At 40.4% G+C, this 23,116-nt stretch overlaps 1 protein-coding gene across 2 annotated transcripts in view; it reads left to right on the top strand.

Annotated features, from left to right (window-relative positions):
- The first annotated feature begins 1,871 nt into the window (after positions 1-1,871).
- AGFG2 (ArfGAP with FG repeats 2) overlaps positions 1,872-23,116 on the top strand; it is a 64,453-nt gene continuing 43,208 nt past the window's right edge. Inside the window, exons 1-2 of one of the 2 annotated variants that reach the window (XM_069063269.1) lie at positions 1,872-2,231; positions 18,420-18,513. In XM_069063269.1, coding sequence (XP_068919370.1) covers positions 2,011-2,231; positions 18,420-18,513 — 315 coding nt within the window. In that variant the 5' untranslated portion in view covers positions 1,872-2,010. The other variant, XM_069063270.1, reaches the window with a different exon arrangement.

The raw sequence follows: 23,116 nt of genomic DNA, 5'->3' as shown, positions 1-23,116 counted from the left end.
CACCCCATGTCCAATCTGTCACCAAAGTTTCTGAATTTCATCTTTGAAATATGTCTCCAATATGCCCTCTTCTCTCCTCTGCCACCACCTTGAACTAGAAAGCCAAGTTTTCTGACTTTTTTTCAGGTCCTGATCATCTCATACCTAGACTATTGCTGTAGCCTTCTGGTTGGTCTCCCTGACACAAATCTCTCCCCACTGCAATCCATTTTCCATTCAGCTTTCAAAGGGAGCTTACTAAAGCAGAGGTCTGACCATATCACCCCTCTCCTACTCAACAAACTCCAGTGTCTCTGTTATCATTTCAAATACAGCGTCTTCTGTTTAGCATTTACAACTCTTCATAACTTGCTTCCTCCCCACTTTGCAGTCTTCCCACACCTTATCCTTCCCCCTCCCGCCCACATACTTTGCAATTTAGTGGCATTACTTCCTTGCTGTTCCTTCAACAAGATACTCCCAACTCCCTACTCTCCAAGCATTTTCACTAGATGTCCCCCATGCCTGGAATCTCCTTCCACATCTCTGCCTCCTGGCTTTTCTCCTTTCCTTTAAGCCCCAGGGAAAATCTCCTCTCCGGGGAAACCTCCCTTTATCCCCGCTTAATTCTAACGGTCTTACTTCTGTTTATTATCTTCAATTTATCTTGTAGATAGCTTGTTTGTACATAGTCCTTTGCATGCTCTCTCCCTCATTAGACTGTTAACTACTTGAAAAACAAAAACTCCAGAACAAATGTAAAATGCTTTTTGGCATTCAAAGCCCTTATTACCTGTTCCCCTCCCACGTTTCCACACTTCTTATACCTTAACTACCCAATTTCTCCATCCAGTGACACTGGCCTCCTGGCTGTTCCATAAACATGACCCTTCATTTCACGGCTCTGGGCATTGTCTGGCTCTCACCCCTGGAATGCTCTCCCGCTTCCTCTCCAACTGCTAACCTCCCTGCCTTCCTTTAAGTTCCAACTAGAATCCCACCTCCTAGAAGAAACCTTTCCCAACCCCTCTTAATTCCAATGCCTTCCTTCCCTCTGTTAATGATTTCCTATTTATTCGGTATTTAGCTTGCTTTGAATACATTTGTTTGCATATTGTGTCGCTTCCCTCTAGTGAGCTCCTTGAGAGCACAGTCTTTTGCAGTTTTTTTTTTTGTATCCCCAGAGCAGTGTCGCTGTGATACTCTGTCACTTTAGACCGATAAATAAATGCTTGCTGACTGGTTGACACAACACATTAGTGGTAGAGCCAGGACTAGAAACCGGGTATCCTGCCTCTGGGTCCCGGGCTCTTCCCACTACAAGGTGCAGAGTGTCACTAAAGTGTCACTGAGGTCAACCTCGCTGCTTAACTGAAAGAGGACACAACTAGACTCCTGGAGCTATTCGATGATTGGTGGAGAGGTTCCTATTTTGGCAGGTGCTAAGGTTACTGGGAAGAGCGGAAATAGCGGGTAGTAAGTGCGCAAATTGCTCTCATTGGCATGAAAGCTTGTAATCGCGCCCGAATTTTTGCCTCTTCCCTAACGTATCATAAAGAGAACCTAGCCCGAGCTACTCCTGGGGCAGTAGAGAGCAGAAATAAAGAGAGAGAGAAGGAACATGTCACCAATCAGAGCCCGAGGGCTGGATTTCCGGGAGAAAGGGCGGGGCCGAGGCAAAGTGGCACGGTCCGTTTTCTCCCGCAGACCAATCGGAAAGCCTGGAGGTCACGAGGTGGGAGTAGGAGTGGGGGTAGCGGGGCTAGGTGTAGCTGGAGATGAGTTGCTATCCCCCGCGGCTTCCTTATAATCGGACCAGTGAGGGAGGCGAGGTAGAGAGGCCGTCCAATCAGAGCCTGGGGAGGGGGGGGTTGGGTGGGTAGTAGAAGACGTTGAGTAGTTGCGGCGCTTGCGCAGGCGGGTTTTGGTTGCCGGATCCGGGTGAGGAGAGTGTTCAGGAGGAGAGAAGGTGTCAGTGCTGGCATCTGAGGAGAGCCGGCAGAAGAGGGGCGGGGGGGTGGGGGAAAAGCAATGATGATGGCTGCGAAGAAGGGCCCGGGCCCCGGCGGCGGCGACGGCGCCGGGAAAGCGGAGGCAGAGGCGGCTTCGGAGGTGTGGTGTCGCCGGGTGCGGGAGCTGGGTGGCAGCAGCCAGGCCGGAAACCGCCACTGTTTCGAGTGTGCCCAGCGCGGTGTCACATACGTGGATATCACCGTGGGCAGCTTTGTCTGCACCTCCTGCTCTGGTCTCCTGTGAGTCTTTCAGTTGCCGAGGGGCTGCAGGCCTGTTTGCTGGGAGATCCGGGAGGGAGGGGGTTTTTGGAGGAAGAAGAGACCGTCGTGGGGGATCCTGGGGGCGGAGAGGAGTGCGGCCCAGGGAGAGGAAAGAAGGGGGAACTGAGTGAATGAACGGAATAATGTTTGCCGACCAATAACTATTAGGGGGAATCGCCCTGTGTGAAAAACGCCCCTTGGTTAGTCTGGAAAGGTGACCTGAGGGTGAGGAGCCTCATTTCAAGGGAATTTGTTTCAAGGGGTGGGAGACTATCAGGATTGGGTTATCGTGTACTCAATCTTGGAGCAATTGTGGACCATTAATGAGCTGATGCTGGAAGTGTGAATTGGTCCAACCATTCTGGAAGGCAATTGGGAATTATGCTTTAAAAGTGACTAAAATGCCCATACCCTTTGGTTCAGAAATTCCGCCCTTAAGCACCATTAACTGACAACATAAACTTTTGAAATATTCCACTCTCTAAGTCCCGGTAATTATTTTGACTCCAAGGAGTTCAATGATTAAAAAGAAAGACCCTGGCTATGCTTATAGCAATGCTTTTTAAATATGTAATAGCAAAGACCTGGAAACGGAGTAGCTGCCCATCTGTTGGGGAATAGCTAAAATAGTTGTCATAAGTGAATGTAATGAAAGATTACACCTGTAAAAATTGAATATGACAAATAAAGAGAAGCATGGGAAGATTTACATGAAATGAGAGAAGCATGGGAAGACTTAATGAACTGATGCAAAGTGAAGAAAACAGAACCAGGAAAACATACACTTTGTCTACGGCTATGTAAATGGAAAGAGCAACAAAAACAAAACGATAGGAATTGAATGCTGTGAAATAATTATGAACAAGCTTGACCTCAAAAGAAGAGATAAGAAAGCACCTCCATGCCTTCTTTGCTGAAGTGAGGGACTATGGGTGTGGAACACTGCATAAACTGTCAGACTTAAAAAAAAATTTGTTGGCTAATTTTTTTTTAACTTTCCCCCACCCCCACCCCCTTTTTGTCATTAAGGGACTGCTCTCTAGGAGGGGGAGGGGGGGTTATGTGTATGCATGTGTGTATATGTATGTGTATGTATATACACATACACAAAGCACATGTTTGTATGTGAACAAAATATACCAATACAAACTTATATTTAAAAAAAAATGGGATGGTGATCTTGGTCCTTGACAGAGTAGTAGTGGAGACTTGAGTGGGATAGGAATATGGAGAGGAAGCCATATTGTTAGGGAAAAGAGATATAGGAGAAATGGGTCAAAAAAAAAAGTAAGGGAGATGAAATAGAAGAAGCCCTGTGGTAAAATGAAGTACAGTTAGGACTGAGATGTGGAATCCAGAATTGGAAAGGAAGAAATGTCAGGAGATAGAATAAAATGCTTACTGATTAATATATAGAATATTTAGCAAGGAACAAAAGAGCTCCAATTCGAGGAAAGGTTCTCTTCCTCACATGGAGAAAAAGTATCCCTCTAGCTGTATAAAAACAGTACTTTTCCTCTTTCTGGCTTATGCCCTTCCCTGGATGCAGAGATTTAGAAACCTTCTTTATGCAGGTTGGCATCATGGTAGTTAAGGAACCATATTATTTTACTCAGGTGCCAGCCCTTATCTCTCAGGAACACTGTAGAGAAGAAAATACTATTAAGGGAGTTCTAATTCTGCCAATCCAGTCAGGTTTTAGTCAGCTCTGAAGTAACTTAAATTTCCCTTTGATTCTTTGAAGGGAAAGTAAAAGGTGTGGAAGTTTAGGTGTGCTCACCTAAAGTGCAATAATTTATACCCCTGAGCTGATCAGAGTCAAGGACCAAGAGACCTGGAACCAACAAGCAGGTCCCATCCCAGATTTTATCGGGTTCGTATTAAAATGCTTAGGTGATGCTACTTGTTCTTTAGGGTCATACCCTGGCCAGGTTATATTGAAGTGTTTTTCTTCTTGAAGGATAAGGCAAAAGCATGACTAAAGTTAGACTGCTGGATTTTGATTGCAATACCCTTAGTTCGTTTGAGTTGGACAGTGATTTACTATGACTATTATCAAGTATGTTTTTTAAATATAAGGCCTTATTTCTCTTTTCCTTGTCCCCGAGATACTGAAGAGGACATTCTTTTTTTCCCTGCATTTCAGAGCTGGGGAGAAATGAGATAACAGAAGTTTATCAACTTTTTATTCTTGAGTCACTGTTTACTATATTTGTTGCTTGAATTTTTTTTAATTCTATGAGAAATAAAAGACTTAGGATACAGGTCTTCCAAGATCAGATTTTTTTTTTCCTGGAAAATTATTTCCTTCTTTTCAAATCTACCCCCTTCCTTATTGAATAGGTATATTGTGAGAATGAGCCGGTCCTTCCCCCTAAGTAAAGTCTATTGTGATATTGCAAAGCCTGAGGGTGTTTTGTGTGTAGGGATAAGGATAGGATTGAGTACTGATGTGATGGGGATTTTGGTTGGACAATCCAGTAACAGTGGCTTATTTAATATTCCATATAAATAACACTCCCTTCTCCTGACTTCATGCATTTGTATTGGCTGTCCTCCATATCTGCAACTCTCTTCTTCATCTCCTCCTCCTAGCTTCTCTGGCTCCCTCCAGAGCTTAACTAACAATCCATCTTCTGCCAGAAGTCCTTTTTAGTCTACCTGAATCCTACTGCTTTTCCTCTGAGGCTCCTCCCACTTTTTCCTGCGGGTAGCTTGTTTACACGCAGTCGCAGTCGCAGTTGTTTGCATGTCGCCTCCCGCATGAGCATGTGAACTTCCTGGGAGCAGGAACTGGCTTTTGCCTTTCTTGGTATCCCCAGCATTTAGTCTGACACATAGTAATGCTTAGTAAACAATAGTTGGTCGACTGAGTAAGAGTGGGGGAACCTTTGGTCTTGAGACCACATGTGGCCCTCTAGGTCCTCAAGTTCATTCCTTTGACTTAATTCAAACTTGACAGAACAAATTCCCTTAATAAAAGGATTTGTTCTGTGAAGTCTGGATTCAGTCAAAGGGCCAAACTTGAGGACCTAGAGGGTCATATGTGGCCTCGAGGCCACAGGTTCCCCACCCCTGAACTAGAAGCATAATTTGGAAATTATTTTTAGGACAAATGCCATAAAAGCAAACAATTCATAATGTGTGGGTAAGAATTGCCTCAAGTGCTTCGCTTGGGTAACTGCCCTTGGATGAATAGTCCTCAAATGACTTGGGGGGGGGAGTGGAAAATCTGGGACACACTTTTAAAAAAAACACATTTACTTTGTAGGAAGTTCCATTTTCATATGACAGTGAAATTTGTGTCTCTTCCCAGTGGCCACTGTTAACCTCCATTTGGACTTGCCTTGATCATGACCCCAGCTGGATAAGTAGGAGTGGTTTTGTGCAGAATGTGCTAGGGTCTGACTTGTTTAATATTGAGAACAACTAGAGCTGACTAGGCACTATCCAGAATGAACAGCATTGGACCTTTTTTCCTAGGAACTTAGTTTCAAGGGAACTAAGTGGGATTACTGCCTCTAGTTTTGGTTTTAAAGAAGATAGAGTAGAGCATTTTCAGTTTATTATAAAGAGTTTTCCAGAGGTGACAGATTTTGGGGGGAGGATGGTTTGATTGTTGGAAAATGGGCTTATTAGTGATTGCTTCAGGAAGAATCACTTGACTACTGGTGCTGAGTGTAGTTATACTTTTACTACACAGGGGAATCTTGCATCAAGATCAAGCTGAACTGGAGTGTCCTTGAGATTGGAAGGGAGAGAAACATGGGGGGAACCTGAGGAAGAGGTTGTGAGCACTCTGGAGCAAGGCTAAATTTTTAGCCTGGAATAGAATGAGTTGACAGCTTTTTAAAGGAGGTGTACCAAATTCTATTTCTATATGGTTGGGAGAAGGTGACTTGATTGAAAGTTATATAACTTATATATTGAATTGCTTGCCTTCCCAATGAGGGGGTGGGAAGGGAGGAAGGGAGAGAATTTGAAACTCAGAGTTTTAAAAGCAAATGTTAAAAATTGTTTTTATATGTAACTGGGGAAAAATAAAATATTAAAAAGAAAAAAGTTATGCTAATTAATATTTACAGACAAGAGGAGCCGAAGTGGCAGCACCCACATGTCAATTAAAATCAGCTCACATGTTTTTGACCCTTCTTGTCAACCTCTGAACTGGGATCTTATGCTGGGAAGGCAGCCAATGAAGAAAAGTGGAATATGAGGGGGGAAAATTGGAGAATGTTTAAGTGAGAATAATAAAAAACATTTTAAGGCACCTAGCTGAGTCACTGCCTGTAAGAACAACACTATTCAGGGAAGGGAAATAAATGAATTTGGTTTTGCTTTTAAAAGCCATCATGTTTCATTGTGCCTAAATTGAAAAATCTGTCAGTCCTGTTCAGGGATACAGAATGTTGGATAAAGAGCAGCATCACCAAGACTTCCAGCAGAAAAGGGTGGTTGGATTGGCATCCCTAGTAAAGTTATCTTTCCAATGGGTGGGTCCCAAAACAATTTCCCTAGAGCTTTAAAAGGGAGATTTATAGAGTATATCTGAATTTTTGACGAGTTCCTTTGAATACTGGTTTTGGTTTTTTTTTCTGATTGGAAATGTTTTTTCAACTTTGGTTTTCATAAGGTTTAGGTGGCATTATAATGTAGGGAAGGAGGGGAAAGAATAAACATTTTTATATAGTACCTACTATGTGCCAGGTACTGAGATTAATGCTTTTTAAAAATCTCATTTTTATCCTTACAACAACCCCGGGAAGTAGTTGCTATTATTACCCCCATTTTCCAGTTGAGGAAACTGAGGCAAACACATGTTAAATGACTTGCCTAGGGTCACATAACTATTAAGTGTCTGAGGTCAGATCTGAATTCAGGTCTGACTGGCTCCATACTCAGCACTCCCTCTCCACTGTGCTGTTTTTAGTATAATTACCAAAGAGAGAAGCTACTGGTGTTGGCTGTTTCTAAATTTATAAGAATGTTGACACAGTTGTCAGTCTTGAATCCAACCTCCTTTTTAATTCTTTTTCTCTCCAGCCCCACTCTATAAATCTAATTTCAGTGTTCTAGATATAGATTCCATTTTTGTCCCCCTAATAAATATTTTGGCAGAAGTTATTTTTCTAGTAGTCCCATTATAGAATGAATCTGCCACTGAGGCCTGTGATGAGGCAAGAAGTGCTCCATGTAAAAGTAAGGTGTTTGGGTGGTAGTGGGACCTGAGTTGTCTTAATAGAATCATACAATATTAAGGGTTAAACATAATCCAGGAGGCTGACTCCCTTTTTTTCTGTTGTTCTGGTTCCATCTCCCTCTATGGTGGGAGAAGGAGGATGGATTTACAATCACCTTCCCTGGGGAGGATAGATATGGGTTTCTGTCCTTGACTCCTTAGTTGTCCTAACTCTGATAATCTAATGACTTGTGATTAGAGGGAAGGAAAAAATGTGTTTTTGCCTGCCTCACTCAACCAGGTAGGTCTGAGGGCAGTGATGTCCTACCCTTGTCATTTACTAATTCACTAGTTTCCAAAAATGCAGCCTTGTATATTGGATAGATTATTGGATTTGGAGTCAAGGAAGGACTTGTGTTTAAATTTTGCCTCTGACACATTCTAGCTGTGTGGCTATGGGCAAATTATATATCCTTTTGGAGCTTAAAGCATCTCTTCAAAACTATAAATAGTTACAGACTAGTTACTATACATAGGAGATGTCTGGGGTAGCAGTCCCTTTTCAACTCACTTGTGTATTTGCCCTTCCAATGTCAGACAGTGGGGTTGTGATCAGGGGAGGTCTGGACTTGTTTCTGAATCTAAGTACCACTGGGTTATTTTTAAAATCTTAGGTAAGTCCTACAATTTTTTGGACCTCTGGGATGGCTAGGTGGCGCAGTGAGTAAAGCCCCGGCCCCCTGAGTCAGGATGACCCTAGTTCAGTTCTGGCCTCAGACACTTAACACCCACACAAAAATTCTACCCGTGTAACCTTGGGCAAGTTACTTAATCCCAATTGCCTGCCACCAAAAAAAAAAAAAATTCGCCCTCTGTCCATCTGTTTTTTTCTTGTTACTTTCAACACTAGTAATGATATTTGGTTCATAGAATTTCACACCTGGAAGAAACCTCAGAGGCCATCTTAATACAAACTTTACCTTACCAATTGTCCCTCTTTAAATATTTTCGACGCTATTTCCAGTCCTTCCTCAAACACTCTCCCACTTTTCAACCTCTTCTTGAAGACTTTCAATGCTGGAAAACCCAACATCTCCAGAGGCAACTCATTCAGTTCATATTTGGGTAGCTTCATTTGTTGGGAGTTTTTTCCTTACATCAGATTATAATCTGCCCAATATAAGGAAAATCTTGGCTAAAGCACTTATTATATAAGCACTAAAGCAATTATTAATAATTCAGCATTTTCCATGCATCTGAACTGGCATGATTGAAGGGAACTTTGTGGTTCTATTTGGTCCCATTCCTTCCTCAGCATGTTATCCTACTTTTCTGGGTGATAAATAGATTTTTAACAGATTATTCAGTATGAATTTGTGTAATAAAACAGTAGAAGTGACTAAAGAGGTTTGCAGAAGGGGGAAATCCACAAATGTATATTGCATATGTTTTCAGACATTTTTGATATAGTGATCTGTTATATGTTTTTTCCCCTCCTTTTTAAAAAAAAAAAATACTATTTTGTTATGGATGGATCTCTGAGAGTCAGAAAGGAAGGATACTGGGGGAAATTATGGTGATGTAAAAAACCAAAAAGATCAATAAAAACTTGTTTCAAAATTTGTTTGAAAGACATGACTAAAAGGGGGGGACAGCAGAGAGGAAAGGTAAAAAGGAATTGGAATTGAGTTTATAGAATAAGAAACTTATGTTTTCCAAAGGATTAAATAGCATTGAATCAAAACCAGGGTGGAAACTGGATTCTTTCTATACAATTATTTGGAGGCAAGATGGGGTACTATGTACCACTTAACAGAGATGTGATGGATAAACCCAAGATGTAGACAGAATCAGTCTCATACATTTTCAGACATGGCCAATGTGGGAATTGGTTTTGCTAGATTCTGCGTGATGGTTACAAGAATTTGTTTGTTTTCTTTTTCAAGTTGAGGGTGTTGGGCTGGGAGGAGGGTTAGGGAGAAGGTGGCCAAAAAAGAGAAAAAAGGCCATTGTAATTTTTTTTTTTTTATGCACAGAAGGCCAGAAAAAATTACATTAAAAGTCAGACAGCTTTAAAATTTACATGTATTATACATTTAAAAAGAAAAGCAACATGATATAAATAATAGAGATTCATAGTTTAAGGTACAAAACAAGCAAAAAAGATAAGTACTGGCCTAGTTTAGCTGCAACCTTGTCAGTATAATCCCTTTCCAACTCTGAGATTGATTCTAAAGTGATCCTCCCTTTTCCCAGAAGCAATCGGAGTATGTTTCTTTGGATACAAGTGTCCAAAGACAAAGAGTATCAGTGCTACAAATCTGGCACAAATGAAAGAATTGAATTGGGTAAATCTGGCTTTTTCCGTTGTTGACCAGGTGCAACCTCTTTATCTCACTGAGTGAGCAGGTTGAATGCATTTTATTAGTCAAGGTAGAAGCAAAATATGGACAGGCTGGCTTTGTGGGAGCGGAGTGGCTAAGACAGGAAGTATGTGATATTTCTCGAAAAGTTCATGAAAACAATTCCCTTGACTGAAGGGCAACTTTCATAGACTTCTAGAGTTGATGCAGATAATGTATTTATATAATAGACTAAGTAAGAGGTCCTCAAATATAATATATCTGCTAGGTAATTTGGATGCAGTTTAGCATTGCATCTGAGGTAGAGCAAATGTAGCCAAGCTGAAATAAGATGAAGGGAAGAAATATTTATTGAACACCTACTAGGTGTCAGGCACTGTGCTGAGTATTATAGGTAACTCATTTTTGATCATTAAAACAACCTTGGGAGGTAGGTGCTATTTTTAACTCTATTTACATTTGAGGATACTGAGACACAGAGCTTATTGACTCACCCAGGGTCACACAGCTAATAAATGTTACAGGTGGGATTTGAATTCAGATCTTGACTACAGCTCAGTGCTGTATTTACTTTCAGATAACTGTACTTTGTTGCTACCTAGGCTGGTTTTCCATGATCTTTGATAAGTTCATCCAGTTCTGGAGAGATGGAACATCATATTTAGAAAGGATACTGGCAAGCTGGAGCATAATAAGGATAGTGTAAGTAATCCAAACCACACTATGTAAGGATCTGATGAAGGAGCTTGAGTTATTTAGCGTAGAGAAGAGAAGACTTGGGGTTGTTACATGTAAAAAGGGTTTCAACTTTGCTTGACTTTTGAGGGCAAAACCAGAACTAATGAGTGGGAGTTAGAGAAAGGCAAGTTTCAGTGCTGTGTAAGGAAGAACCACATAATGATTAGGGCTATCCCACTTTAAAATGAACTGCCTTGGTAATGGAGAATTCATCATTGCTGTGGGTGGTAGATTAAATGGAACTGAGCTTTTCTTATAGTTATCTAAAGCTTTTCGTGATTCTGGGCTATTCCTTTATAGCCCCTTCTTGTCCGAAAGAATAGCTGAGGGGCAGCTAGGTGGAACAGTAAATGGAGTACTGGCCCTGGAGTCAGAAGGACCTGAGTTCAAATTTGGCCTCAGACACTTGACACACTTACTAGCTGTGTGACCTTGGGCAAGTCACTTAACCCCAATTGCCCTGCCTTCTCCCCTACAAAAAAAAAAAAAAGAAAGAATAGCTGAGTTATGAACTGAGACGCCAGGGACTTAAGATCTTAGAGCAAGAAGGAACCTGAGAAACTACCAATATGTTCAACCCCAATATATGAAGTGAATTGACTTGCCCTTGGTAATACAGGTAGTGAATGTCAGAGGCAGTATTTGACCCTAGGTGATCTGACTCCAGTATTTCACAACATCCCTCAGCTAATCTCTACTTCTTCATTAAGGAAAAACTTGTGTGATTAGCTATGTTGAGGAGGATGGGGAACTGGTGGAATTGGCCTTGCTTAGTATGAAGGCAGGGACTGATATCTGTCCTTTTGGATGACAGAATTATAGAATTTAGATTTGAAAAGGACTTCACTGACCACCAATCTAACCCATAAAACATTTATTATGTGTTAGACACCATGCTAAGTGTGGGGAATACAGAGACAAAAATGAAACTGTTCTTACCCTCCGGGAGCTTACAATCTATCAGGAAAAAAAAACTTGTAGACATATAAGTATATATTTTCAGTGGAGAAGTAATAGCAGCTGGGGGAATCAGGAAGAGCCTTGGGGTGGTGGCACCTGAGAGCTGAGCTTTATAGGAAACTATAGGGATTCTAAGAGGCAATGATAAAGAGGGGAAGGCATTCCAGGCATCGGGGACATCCTGTGTAAAGGTATAGAAACAGAGAAATTGTCATGTGAGGAGCCCATATTTCAAAAGTAGTCCTTATACCAGTTATCCAGTCTCTGCATGAAGATCTCCAAGGAGGAGGAACCTTTCACCTCCCATGGCAGCTGCTTTAGGAGAACTCTACTTGTTAGGAAGTTTTCCCTGACATCAAACCTAAATTTTCTTTTCTTTTTGCAACTACCGCCTGATTCCTGGTTCTGCTCTCCAGGACTAAATGGAACAAGTCTAAGCTCTCTTCCATTCAAATACTTGAATATGGTTGTCATTTCCCCTCCCTCCACGCTCTTCTCCAGGTTAGATATTCCTAGTTTTCTTGGCTCTGTCCTCATAACATAGACTCAAGGCTCTATACCATCTTGGTTGCCCTTCTCTTAACACAATGCCACTTATTGTCCTTAAACTGTCATTAAGAGCTGGAATTCAGTCCTCCAGAAGTGGTCTGACCAGAGCAAAATGCTTTGGAACTATTACCCCCTTATTCCTGGAAGCTGTGGCTTCCTTAATGGAATACAACACCAGTGTAGCTTTTTGGCTGCTGTATCATAACTGCTGACTCATACTAAGCTTGTAGTCCATTAAAACTCTCAGATCTTTTTCATTCAAAATGCCTTTCCTCACTCTTCATTTGTAAGGCTGATTGTTTTAACCTTACAATTATTCCTATTAAATTTGCCTTTCAAAATAAGATTTTTGTTGATGTTTTGCTTTTATATAGCCTAGAATCCCCCTCCCCATCCCTCATCATCCCTGAAGCGATATATTATAATAAAGAATTTTGTTAAAAGAGGAATACAGTGCAAAAATCTGTCATTAGATGCAATGCTCCCTACCCATGGCCTTTTTCTCCCACCTCTGCAAAGTAGTGGGGGAAGGTATTTTCTTGTATCTCCCTTTGAGGCCCACCTTGTTCTTCTAATTTCACAGATCCCTATTCATAGTATACCTAGTGGGTAGTGTTGGCCTTAGAACCAGGGAGACCTTGGTTCAAGTCCTGCCTCTGACAACACTGCTGCCATGAACTTGGACGGGTCACTTAGTCTCTTGTTGTTCTTCTAGACAACTTGCTAAGACTATAAGTTGTAAAGAAGTTGGTGACCTGAATAAGTAAAGGAAGTTTCCTTACCTGGCAGTTTCCTATGCTTGTACCGATGAAGTCCAGTCCTTGTCACTAAATTCAGCCTAGTGCTCTAACCAGCCAAAATCTCTTTGAATCCTTATTCACTTAATCATTATTGTTTTAGCTCTGGTTACCCCCATTCCCTTCCCCTAGTTTTGTATCATCTTCAGATTTAATGAACATGTCATCTGCCTTTAAGTCATTGATAAGTGACATAGGGCCAAACAGATCTGATGGGGCAGAATGCCAAGAAATGCCCTCCTGCCGAGTTGCTTTTGAATCATTAACAGCTAGTGGCAGAGTGGGTAGAGCAGTAGGCCTGGTGCCTGTAATGTAATGCCAAGGAAAGGCAACTTCCCAAGGTTCAAAATACCAGCATAGGTGCTCTCCATTTTATTCAGTGACAAATTAAGAACAGAGAAGATCAAAATATGACATCATTCAAAATACAGCATTTACTAAGTGTGATTAAATAATCTCCAAGTACTACCCCACCCCAGGACCTTACATTCATTCAATCAATTACAAAGTCGTGTTCTAAATACTACTCCACCCCTAGGCTGTATCTTCATTTAGTCCATCACAAAACCCCTCTTCTCAAATGGAGATTAGTTTCGAAACATAAGTAAAGTACATTTATTTGTTCAACCATAGAACACAAAAAGGTCAAAAGTTCCCCACCCAGATCACAATTGAATCTACCCCAGAGTTACATCAAGTTTAAGCACAGCACTTAATACCCAAATGGAGGTCTTTTCTTCATCTTGACACTGAGGCAAGTTCTCAGCAATCTTAGTTCCTGGGGAGACAAGGCTTTGCAAGGCCACAAGATAAATTGCCAGTCTCTTCATTAATTCATCCTCTGTTTAGAACCCCTGAAAACATTAGCAAAACCCTCTCCCAGGATTTCTGTAAACATACAACAAGAAAATCCTTCTTCAGGGCTTCTGAACCAACAGAAAGGTTCCCAGACTCCTGTAACAACAGCACTGTCCTTCACCAGTGGACAGCATTCACTCTCTGTCTGCAGGACAGTCTCAGTAGCTCTGAACCAACAGAAAGATTCCCAGACCCCTGCAACAACAGCACTGTCCTTCACCAGTGGACAAATCTGGCAAAACAACATCAAAACAGACAGACAAAGTACCAGCAAAACAGCCATGTCTCCTCAGTCCTTGGCAGCTCAGGGGGCAGGTCTCAAAAGTCCAGGGCAATTCAAAGTGGCCCTCAGCAATCCTCTCAGTCTCTCTCTGCCTCCACGAGGGTGCTGCTTCCAAAAAGTTCTTCTGCCTCTCTCTTGTCTCTCCAAATCTACGTCACCAGCCTCTCCCGTGTCTCTCTTTTCAAGTCAACAAGTCCATCCCACAGGTGGGATTAACAAGCTCTGGGTTTTAACACAATCAGTTTGAAAACCAAGACAATACAGGGGGATCTTTATATTCCATTACTATCACAGTGCCCAGAAGACCTGAGTTCAAATCCAGCCTCAGATACTAGATGTGTGACTCTGGGCAAGTTACCACTTAACCACTGTTTGCTGCAATTTCGTCATCTGTGAAATGGGGATAATAATAGCAACTAACTACCTTCCAAGGTTGTTGTGAAGACAAAATGCCAGTATTTGTAAAATGTTTTACAAACCTATTAAATGCTAGCTCCTGGTAACAGCTGCTCTTTGAGATGAACCTTTCACCTACTTCCAAGTCCTAATCTTTTTGCCATTTGCAAGCACCTTTTCCACAAGAATAGTATGACATATTTATTGTTTTGCTAAAATCTGGTTCATCTATAGCATGCCCCCTATCTACTAGTCAGTTGACAATTAACTGTCAACAAAGGAAATTATATTAGTTTTGCATGACTTGTCTTTGATGAAGCCATATTGGATCTTTGTAATCACTACTTCCTTTGCTAAGTATTCATTAACTGTCTATTTTAGAATTTTATCAGAAATTGAAGTCAAGTTCTGTGGCCTCTGGTTCACAGATTCTTTTCTTTTCCTGAAAATTAGGGTGTCTCCTCTTCTCTAGTCCTAGGGAGCTGTTTTCCTTGAGTCTGTTATCTACCCAACCAATTTAATTCAATAAATGATTATCTGTGTCATCCATGGACAAGGCAATGATTAGGTCCTGGGGTTGCCAAGATGGAAAAACAACAAAATCCCTGTTCTCCTGGAGATTAGTTTACTTGGGTGGATAAAACTGTATGCAATTAAACATAATATAAGATAGAGTGTGGGAGGGACAAAGATCTGTGCAAAATATTCCAGGAAAATGTGAGGGGGTAGTAAACACTTGGGAAGAGGATGGTTAAGAGGTTTAACCCTAGAGGATGAGGCTTGTTGGGGTGGGGAAGGGTCAGAGAAGACTTCAGGAGAAAAGATGGCTCCTGAGCTTAAACTGGAAAAGAAAGATTTAACAAAGAGGAAGAGAAAGTGCATTTGGGAGATGATCTGTGACAATTCCTGGAGGTATCAGAAACAACTACTCTCAAGATTCAGATTTTCTAATTAAACCCTGTTTTTGGAGCTGGATAACGTATTTGTATTGTGTTCTCTATATTCTCTTGACATTGTGTTCCTGTTTTATGTACACCAAAGGCAAAATATTAGGAATATCTTGTTTGATCAAACTCACTTAAACTAATGTACTTGAGACTCTTTTTATTCACTTTGTCATCTTTTCCTTCACTACCATTCTAAAACCCCAATATATGCTTGGCCACTGGTGGTTTTTTCGATATTTTTTTCTGGATTTTTCCCCTAAGCAAGAACATACATTTCTTTGCTCTGCCAGAAAAGCCCCATATTGTCAATACCAGTAACCCCTTTTTGATGTGTTTGTTAATGATAAGAAACCAGAAAACCCAAAATGCCTTTTTGCTTTCTATTCCTCTTCCTTCCTCCCCTTCCTGTCCTTCTCCTTCTCCTCCCCCACCTCAACATGCCAAATAAGAATCATATTCTCTATAAGTTATCACTGCCTATTGGTTGGTGCCATACTGATTGGTTCAGCTTGGCTTCTGAGGGCTTCCTTCTTGTAAAATCCTAGAGAGCCTCTGTCTTAATATATTGGTGTCTCTCCTTCCACCTAAGCACAAAACCTCATGCAGTAGGCAGTCAGTTAACTGCTAAATGTCAGAGGCAGGATTTGAACCCAGATTTCTCCAGATCCCCAAGTCTAGCATTCTTTCCATTCTTGAGAGGTTAAGACCTGGTGAAAGGAGAAAGGAAAAAAAAAAAACCTGGGAGCTATGCTACTTAAGAACAACTAAACGGAAATTAGAACATGCCTGAAATGTGATCTTCCCTCAGCATCTGGGGAAGGTCAGATATCGTGAAAGTAAAGAATCCTGGCTTCTCTGCATCCTTTATGTGCTCTTGGGGAAGCAGTTTTCTCTACTGACTCCTACCATTCCTGGGTACATTTGAGACCTTTAACATGGAAGTTAGAGCTACAAGTTTCTGGATATTTCTATACCACAACTGAACTGCTGTAACCCTAACTAGCAACCATGGATCTAATTCTCCTTAATCAGCACCTGTCCACTGGGGCAGAATCCCAGGAAGGAAAGCAGTTATTTGTCTGGCCCTTCGGTGTTCACTGTGTTTTGTGTCATCTGTTCTTCCACCCACAGAACCTTCACTTACATTCATTAATAGTGCTGTTTTTCTAAACTTGGCAATGATACCTTTTTTTCCTCTTCTGTATATGTCCCTATCTCTTCCCTGTCTTTGTAAAATTTTACAGTTTCTACTTAGGAAATTATAAAGTTTCCCAGGATTCCCTTGGATTCAGGAAAATCCAAGAGAATTTTATATAAAACTGTGACCCTCCATTTCATATTACTTGCTTTAGAAAAGTACATAAATATCCATTTTTCCCCCTCCTCTCCTTGTCTTGCTAGAAACATAAACTAGGACCTATTATAATTTCTTTGTTAAAGTCTCGATTTGGCCAAGTTTTTCCTATTTTTTATTTTTTTCAATTATGTATTTTGCTATTATATCACTTTTGTTTCCCAGTTATCTTCTCTTTCCTCCACCTAGAGAGTCATCCCTTATAACAAAGAATAAAACATAGGGAAGGAAAATGTAGTTCAGCCAACTAACCAACACATCAACACAGTCTCTATTTTTTGTGTTCATTGTATATCTTTTAAAACATTTTTAGTTCTAAATTCTCTCCTCTTAGGCCCTTCCCCCCATTGAGAAGGTAATCAATATGATACCCATTCTACATGTGAAGTCACATAAAACATTTCCATGTTAATCATGTTGCAAGGTGGGGAAGGGGGTAAGAAAGATAAAGTGAAAAAACAATATGCTTTTATCTGCACTCAAAGCTTATCAGTTCTCTGGAGGTAGATAGCATTTTTCATCCCAAGTTGTTTGCATTTGTCACGGATCATTGTATTGATCATTGTAGCTAAGTCTTCCTCAGTTATATATCAACACAGGCTTGACGGTATGTGGAATTTCCTTATATAAAGAAAGGGAGGCACATGCCTTCTTATATCTGTTCTTTAGTATCATATTTTTGGCCAAGTTTTTAGGAAATTTAAAACCTTTTTTCTTTTTCTTTCTATTTTTACATTCTGTCATCTGAGATTGTTTCTCTAACTTATTCCTTATCTTTCTCAGTCACCTTGCTGCTTTAAAATATTTTAGAGGTAGAGTAGGAAAAAAGAAAATATTCTTTTATTAGAAAGAAGCAAATAAAGTAATGGCCCATTCTCTGCCCCGTGGGGTAGTTTTGTTCTAATATGTTATCAGAATAGCAGGTCTAAGATAGGATTGGTAGGAGGGTGTGAGAGAACTCCTGTGTCTTTCCTGTTAGAGCACCTCCTTCTAGAAGAACTGGTTTTGTGGCCTCAAGAAAATACCATCCCATTGGCTATGTGGTCTCCACAGGACTCCTCTGACCATAGTTGAACTCCCAGGGAGTAAACAGCACACAGCAGTTATATAAGCATCTCAGCTAAAAGCATGGTTCTGACTCCTACAGGCCTATAAAGGCTTTTAGATCTTGCTGGATTAAAATAAGGTCCCTAGTGCTTCATGGTAAGATCTAGTAATGAAGGAGGCTGGTAAAAGACCACTTGCCTGCTGTGAGGACTGGGAAAAGTAGAGATTGGGGAAGGGTAGAGAAAAGCCTTATAAATGTTTGTGTTTGTTGCCAAATCAGCTATTTGGGGCCATTTTAGCAGTACCATGATGCCATTGGAATATGCTTTTACCCCCTAGGTTTTAGTCTTCAGATTCTTAAGTGCTATACAGAGAAACTGAGAAAAATGGAAGGTGGTTGCCCACACTCACAGAATTGTTCTATAGCTCAAAGGTAGGGCATTGGAGATGTTGATCTGCCAGCCTGCAGAAAAAAAAGGATAAGCAGATTCTGTTTCCCCTTCAGAGTGACAGACACTCAGATGTTTTTGGCTATTCTTTTCTAAACTTCTCTCTGGCTTTCACTAGCATTCTTATAAGTCTTCTTCCTTCTCTTCCTTCCATAATTAATTTTTTCACCCTTTTCTCTCTCCTTTCCCCTATAAGCAGCCTGGCAGTGCTAATCGCATTATATCTCTCTTGCTTTTCCTCACACAGGAGAGGCCTGAATCCCCCTCACCGAGTCAAATCCATCTCCATGACAACCTTTACAGAGCCTGAAGTGATGTTCCTCCAATCTCGTGGAAATGAGGTGAGTTTCCACTGATAAATTTTATTTAGAAGGCCTTGGCTTTGCCTGAAACATGTTATAAAGGGTTTCTGTATTTCTGAAATTATAACATTTTTTTCCTTTTGGTCAGAATTTTCTTGTCTATTTTTTTGGGGAAAGACAAAATTTTTTATTCTGAATTTAAAAGCTCCCCAAAAGTAGCATTTCCATACATGTAGCTCAGTACAAAAGGATGATTTTACATGAAACTATGAATCTTAATTTTAAACTACTTGCTTTAAAAAAAAAATTTGTACATTACTTTCAAGACTTCCCTGCTTATCTGTGCTTCCTTTAGAGTTTCTTCTCTTCTGTTTATTTTTTTAATGTAATTAAATGACCCTTGTTTTTTGATGTCACTGTTGCTGGTTCTTTGTTCCTTTTTACCTTTCCCGCTCTTACTCCTCAATTAACTGAAAGATGAAAAAAAAAAACCCTCATTGTAACAAATAAGCATAGTTGAGCAAAACAGATTCACATAGTGGCCATGTCCAAAAATGTATGTCTTTGTACCTTGTGTCCATCACTTATCGATTGGAAGGTGGCTAACATGTTTCAAGATAGGTCTTCTGGAGACACAGTTATTAATTTGATCAAAATTCTTAGGTCTTTCAAAGTTACTTTTCTTTAAGATGTTGTTTGTCATTGTATAAATTGTTCTCCTGGTTCTGTGATTATTCCCTTCCTGGTGTTATCTTCCTTCTTAACTCCCCCATCTCTTCCTATGTTGAGTATGTATTCCTATGCCAAACTCTTGTGTGTGTTCAGCACTTAGTTCATTTCAGAAAAGAGTGAGATTTATCTCATAACCACTCCTCTTACCCCTTCTTCTGTGTTTGTATACCCTTCTCAAGCAGCCCAATTATTAGAAAACATTCAGTTCATTCCTGTTATTGAAATAAATTTACTTTCTTAGGTTTATTTGAACTCTTGTGTTTGTATTTTAAAAGTGCTACTCAGCTCTAGTCTTTTCATCAGAAATGCTTTTAAACGCCCTCTATTCCATTCATAGTCAATTCTTTTCCCTGTAGGATTATTCTCATCTTTGATATGGTAAATTACTTTTGATTTTAAGACTTCTGCCATTTGGAATATTATATTACAAGATCTCCTTTTACACTGATAAGATTTCAACACAATACTGTTGCATCACATTTATATACTAAATTTTGTTCATTCATTCCTCAGTTTCTGGGCCTCTCTTTCTGATTCCTATTCTTTGACACCTCAAAAAGAGCTTTAATATTTTTGTATGTCTCCTCAATCAGTTATTTATTAAATGCCTACTATGTACTAAGCACTGTGCCAAGTGCTAGGGATACAAAAAAGACAAAGAACATCCTTAGACCTTTGTCCCTTTCTTAATCTTCCCTCCCTCTAATCCCCTGTCCCATTCTCCCCTTTCCCTTCTATTTCCCTGTTGAGTGAACTGTAATTCTGAACTCCCTCTGTGTATGTGTGTGTGTATGTATATGTATTCCTTCTTTTGAAGACTACAGTTAAAAATTTGGATCTAGTGTCAGCTGCTTACTCTCCACCCATCCTCTCATATAATATGTATATGTATATAGAAGTATATAGATGTTTACTTGTGTACTCTTTTTGTTTGCTAATTTTTCCAGCTCACTTTTTGTTTTTGGTCTTTTTAAAAATTTTTTTTTATTTTTTAGTTTACATCATTAATTTCCACAAGAGTTTGAGTTAAAAATTTTCTCCCCATTTTTCCCCTACCCACCACCCCAAAACAGCGATCCCACTGAATATCCCCTTCCCGAATCTGCTGTCTCCCATATCTTCCCCCATCCGCCCTCCAACTTTCCAGTAGGGCACAGTGGATCTCTGTGCCCCAGTGCCTGTATATCTTATTTCCCAGTTACATGTGAAATAATAATAATAATAATATATTTTTTAAACATTTGATTTTAAACCTTTGAATTCCAGATTCTTTTCCTACCTCCCTCGTCACCCATCCTTACTGGGAAGATAAGCAATTCAACATATGTTGTACATGTGTAGCTATGCAAAACATTTCCATAGTGGATATATTGTGAAAGACTGACTATATTTCCCTCCATCCTATCCTGCCCCCACTTGTTCTATTCTCTGCTTTGATCCTGTCCCTTTTCAAAGATGGGTGCCTCCAACTTCCCTCCCCACCCAACCTACCCTCCTCTCCTCCATCATCCCCCCTCTCATTTTCTTCCCCCCTACTCTCCTGTAGGGTGAGATACCCTATTTAGTGTGTATGTCATTCCCTCCCTAAGCCAAATTCATTGACTTTCACATTAGACATTAGTCAGGTTATAAAAAAGGATTGTATCAGATAGAATGAACAATGGGAAAGAGGAAACAAACCCAAACAAGATAAAGAAAAAGAGCTGGTAGTTTGCTTCAATCTGGATTCAAACTCTGTTCTTTCTAGTTTTTTTCTCTGAATGTAGACATCTCTCTCCATCATGAGTCTTTTGGAGTTGACTTATAACCCTGCATTGCTGAGAAGAGTCTATCAAAGTTGGTCGTCGCACATACTTGTGTCTGTAATTGTGTACAAATTTCTCCTGGTTCTGCTCTTCTCACTCAGCATCAGTTTGTATAAGCCTCTCCAGATAAATATGAAGTCCATCTGCTCCTCGTTTCTTTTTATGTCTCTCTTGCGTCTCATAATTGGAGGTTAAATTTTCCATTGAGCTCTGACTTTTTCATCAGGAAGGTCTGGAAATCTGTTATATAATTGAATGACCATCTCCTTGCCTGGAAGAATATGTTCAATTTTGCTGGATAGGTGATCCTTGGTTGTAACCTGAGCTCTTTTGCCTTGTGAAAAATCATATTCCAGTTCCTCTGATCTTTCAGTGTAGAAGCTGCCAGATCCTGTGCAATCCTCACTGTGATTCCTCAATATTTGAATTGTTTCCTTCTGGCTGCTTGTGGTATTTTATCCTTTACCTGATAGTTTTGGAGTTTGGCCACAAGATTTTACAGATTTTTCAGTTTGGGATCTCTTTCAGGAGGTGACCAGTAGATTCTCTCGATTTCTATTTTACCCTCTGGTTCTAGTATCTCAGGGCAGTTTTCCTTGATGGGGTCTTGGAAGATGTTGTCCAGGCTCATTTTTTCATCATGATTTTCTGGTAGGCCTATGATTCTCAGATTATCTCACCTGGATCCGTTTTCCAGATCAGTTATTTTTCCATTGAGATATTTTACCTCTTTTTCTAATTTTTTCATTCTTGATGTTTTGTTTGACTAATTCTTGGTTCCTCATAGAGTTCAATTCAATTCAATTTGGTTGATTCTAATTTTTAGTGAATTATTTTCCTCGGTTAGTTTTTGAAGCTCCTTTTCCATATCACACATTTTTCTTTTTAAGGAGATGTTTTCTTCATTGTGATGTTTTTCTAATTTTGATTTTAAAAGAAATATTCATTTTACTTTCTATCTTTCTAATTTGATAGAGTTCTTTTTGAGCTCATCTAAGAATGCTTTCTGTGCTTGAGACCAGTTCTCTGTTGAGGCTTCAGCTGTGGGTATGGAGTCAACACTGTCTCCCTCTGAATTTGGTTCCCCTAACTCACAATAGTTGGACTCCAGAGTCTTTATCTTTGCAGTCTGCTTTTTACCCATTTTGAGGCAGGGCCCTAGCCATGCCCTTCCTCTAGGGTTTCCAAGCCTTTACTGTTTAAAGGTTTTCCCTGGAGCAATAATTACTATATTTTCAGGGTTTGTAATAGTAATGGAATTTAAAGATCCCCCTGTATTGGCTTGGTTTTCGGGTTGAGTGTTAAAACCCATAGTTTGTGAATCCCACTTGTGGGATGGACTTGTTGATGTGAAAAGAGAAGGCTGAACTGGGAGGAGCTGGTCCCGTGGATTTGGAGAGGCACAAGCAGAGGAAGAGAGGCAGAAGAAGTTTTGGAAGCAGCATCGTGGAGGCAGAGAGAGAGAGAGGATTGCTGAGGGCCAGTTCGAGCTGCCCAGGTCTTTTGAGAGCTCCCACCTGGAGCTGCCAAGGACTGAGGAGACATGGCTGGGATGCCGGTACTTTGTCTGTCTGTTTTGATGTTGTTTTGCCAGATTCGTCTGCTGGTGAAGGACAGTGCTGTTGTTGCAGAGGTTCTGGAATCTTGCTGTTGGTTCAGAAACCCTGAAGAAGGACTTTCTTGTTGTATGTTTACAGAAATCCTGGAAGAGGATCTTGCTAATGTTTTCAGGGGTCCTAGGACTGTTCTGCAGACAGAGAATGAATTAATGAGGACACTGGCAATGTAACTTGTGACCTTGTTAAGCTTTGTCTCCCCAGGAACAGAGATTGCTGAGAACTTGCCTCGGATCAAGATGAAGAAAAGACCTCTATTTGGGTATTAAATGCTGTGATGATATCTTAACCTTGTTGTAGCTCTGGGGTAGATGGCCTTTGTGCTCTCTACTGCCCCTTTTGAGAAGGCACTTGGCATTAACTGATGATAATTGTAATTCAGTTGTGATCCAGGGGTGGGAAACTTTGGACTTTTTTTTGTGCTCTGTGACTGACTAAATGAATGTTCTTTGTTTATGATTGGAAACTAATCTCCATTTGAGAAGAGGG

This window comes from Petaurus breviceps, unplaced genomic scaffold (assembly GCF_028583685.1).
Source record: "Petaurus breviceps papuanus isolate PSGF00001 unplaced genomic scaffold, PetGlider_PUasm1.0 90537, whole genome shotgun sequence".
In the NCBI taxonomy this organism is placed as follows: domain Eukaryota; kingdom Metazoa; phylum Chordata; class Mammalia; order Diprotodontia; family Petauridae; genus Petaurus; species Petaurus breviceps.
Note: the sequence above shows the minus strand (reverse complement) of the source record. Positions and strands in the feature narration are given on the sequence as shown.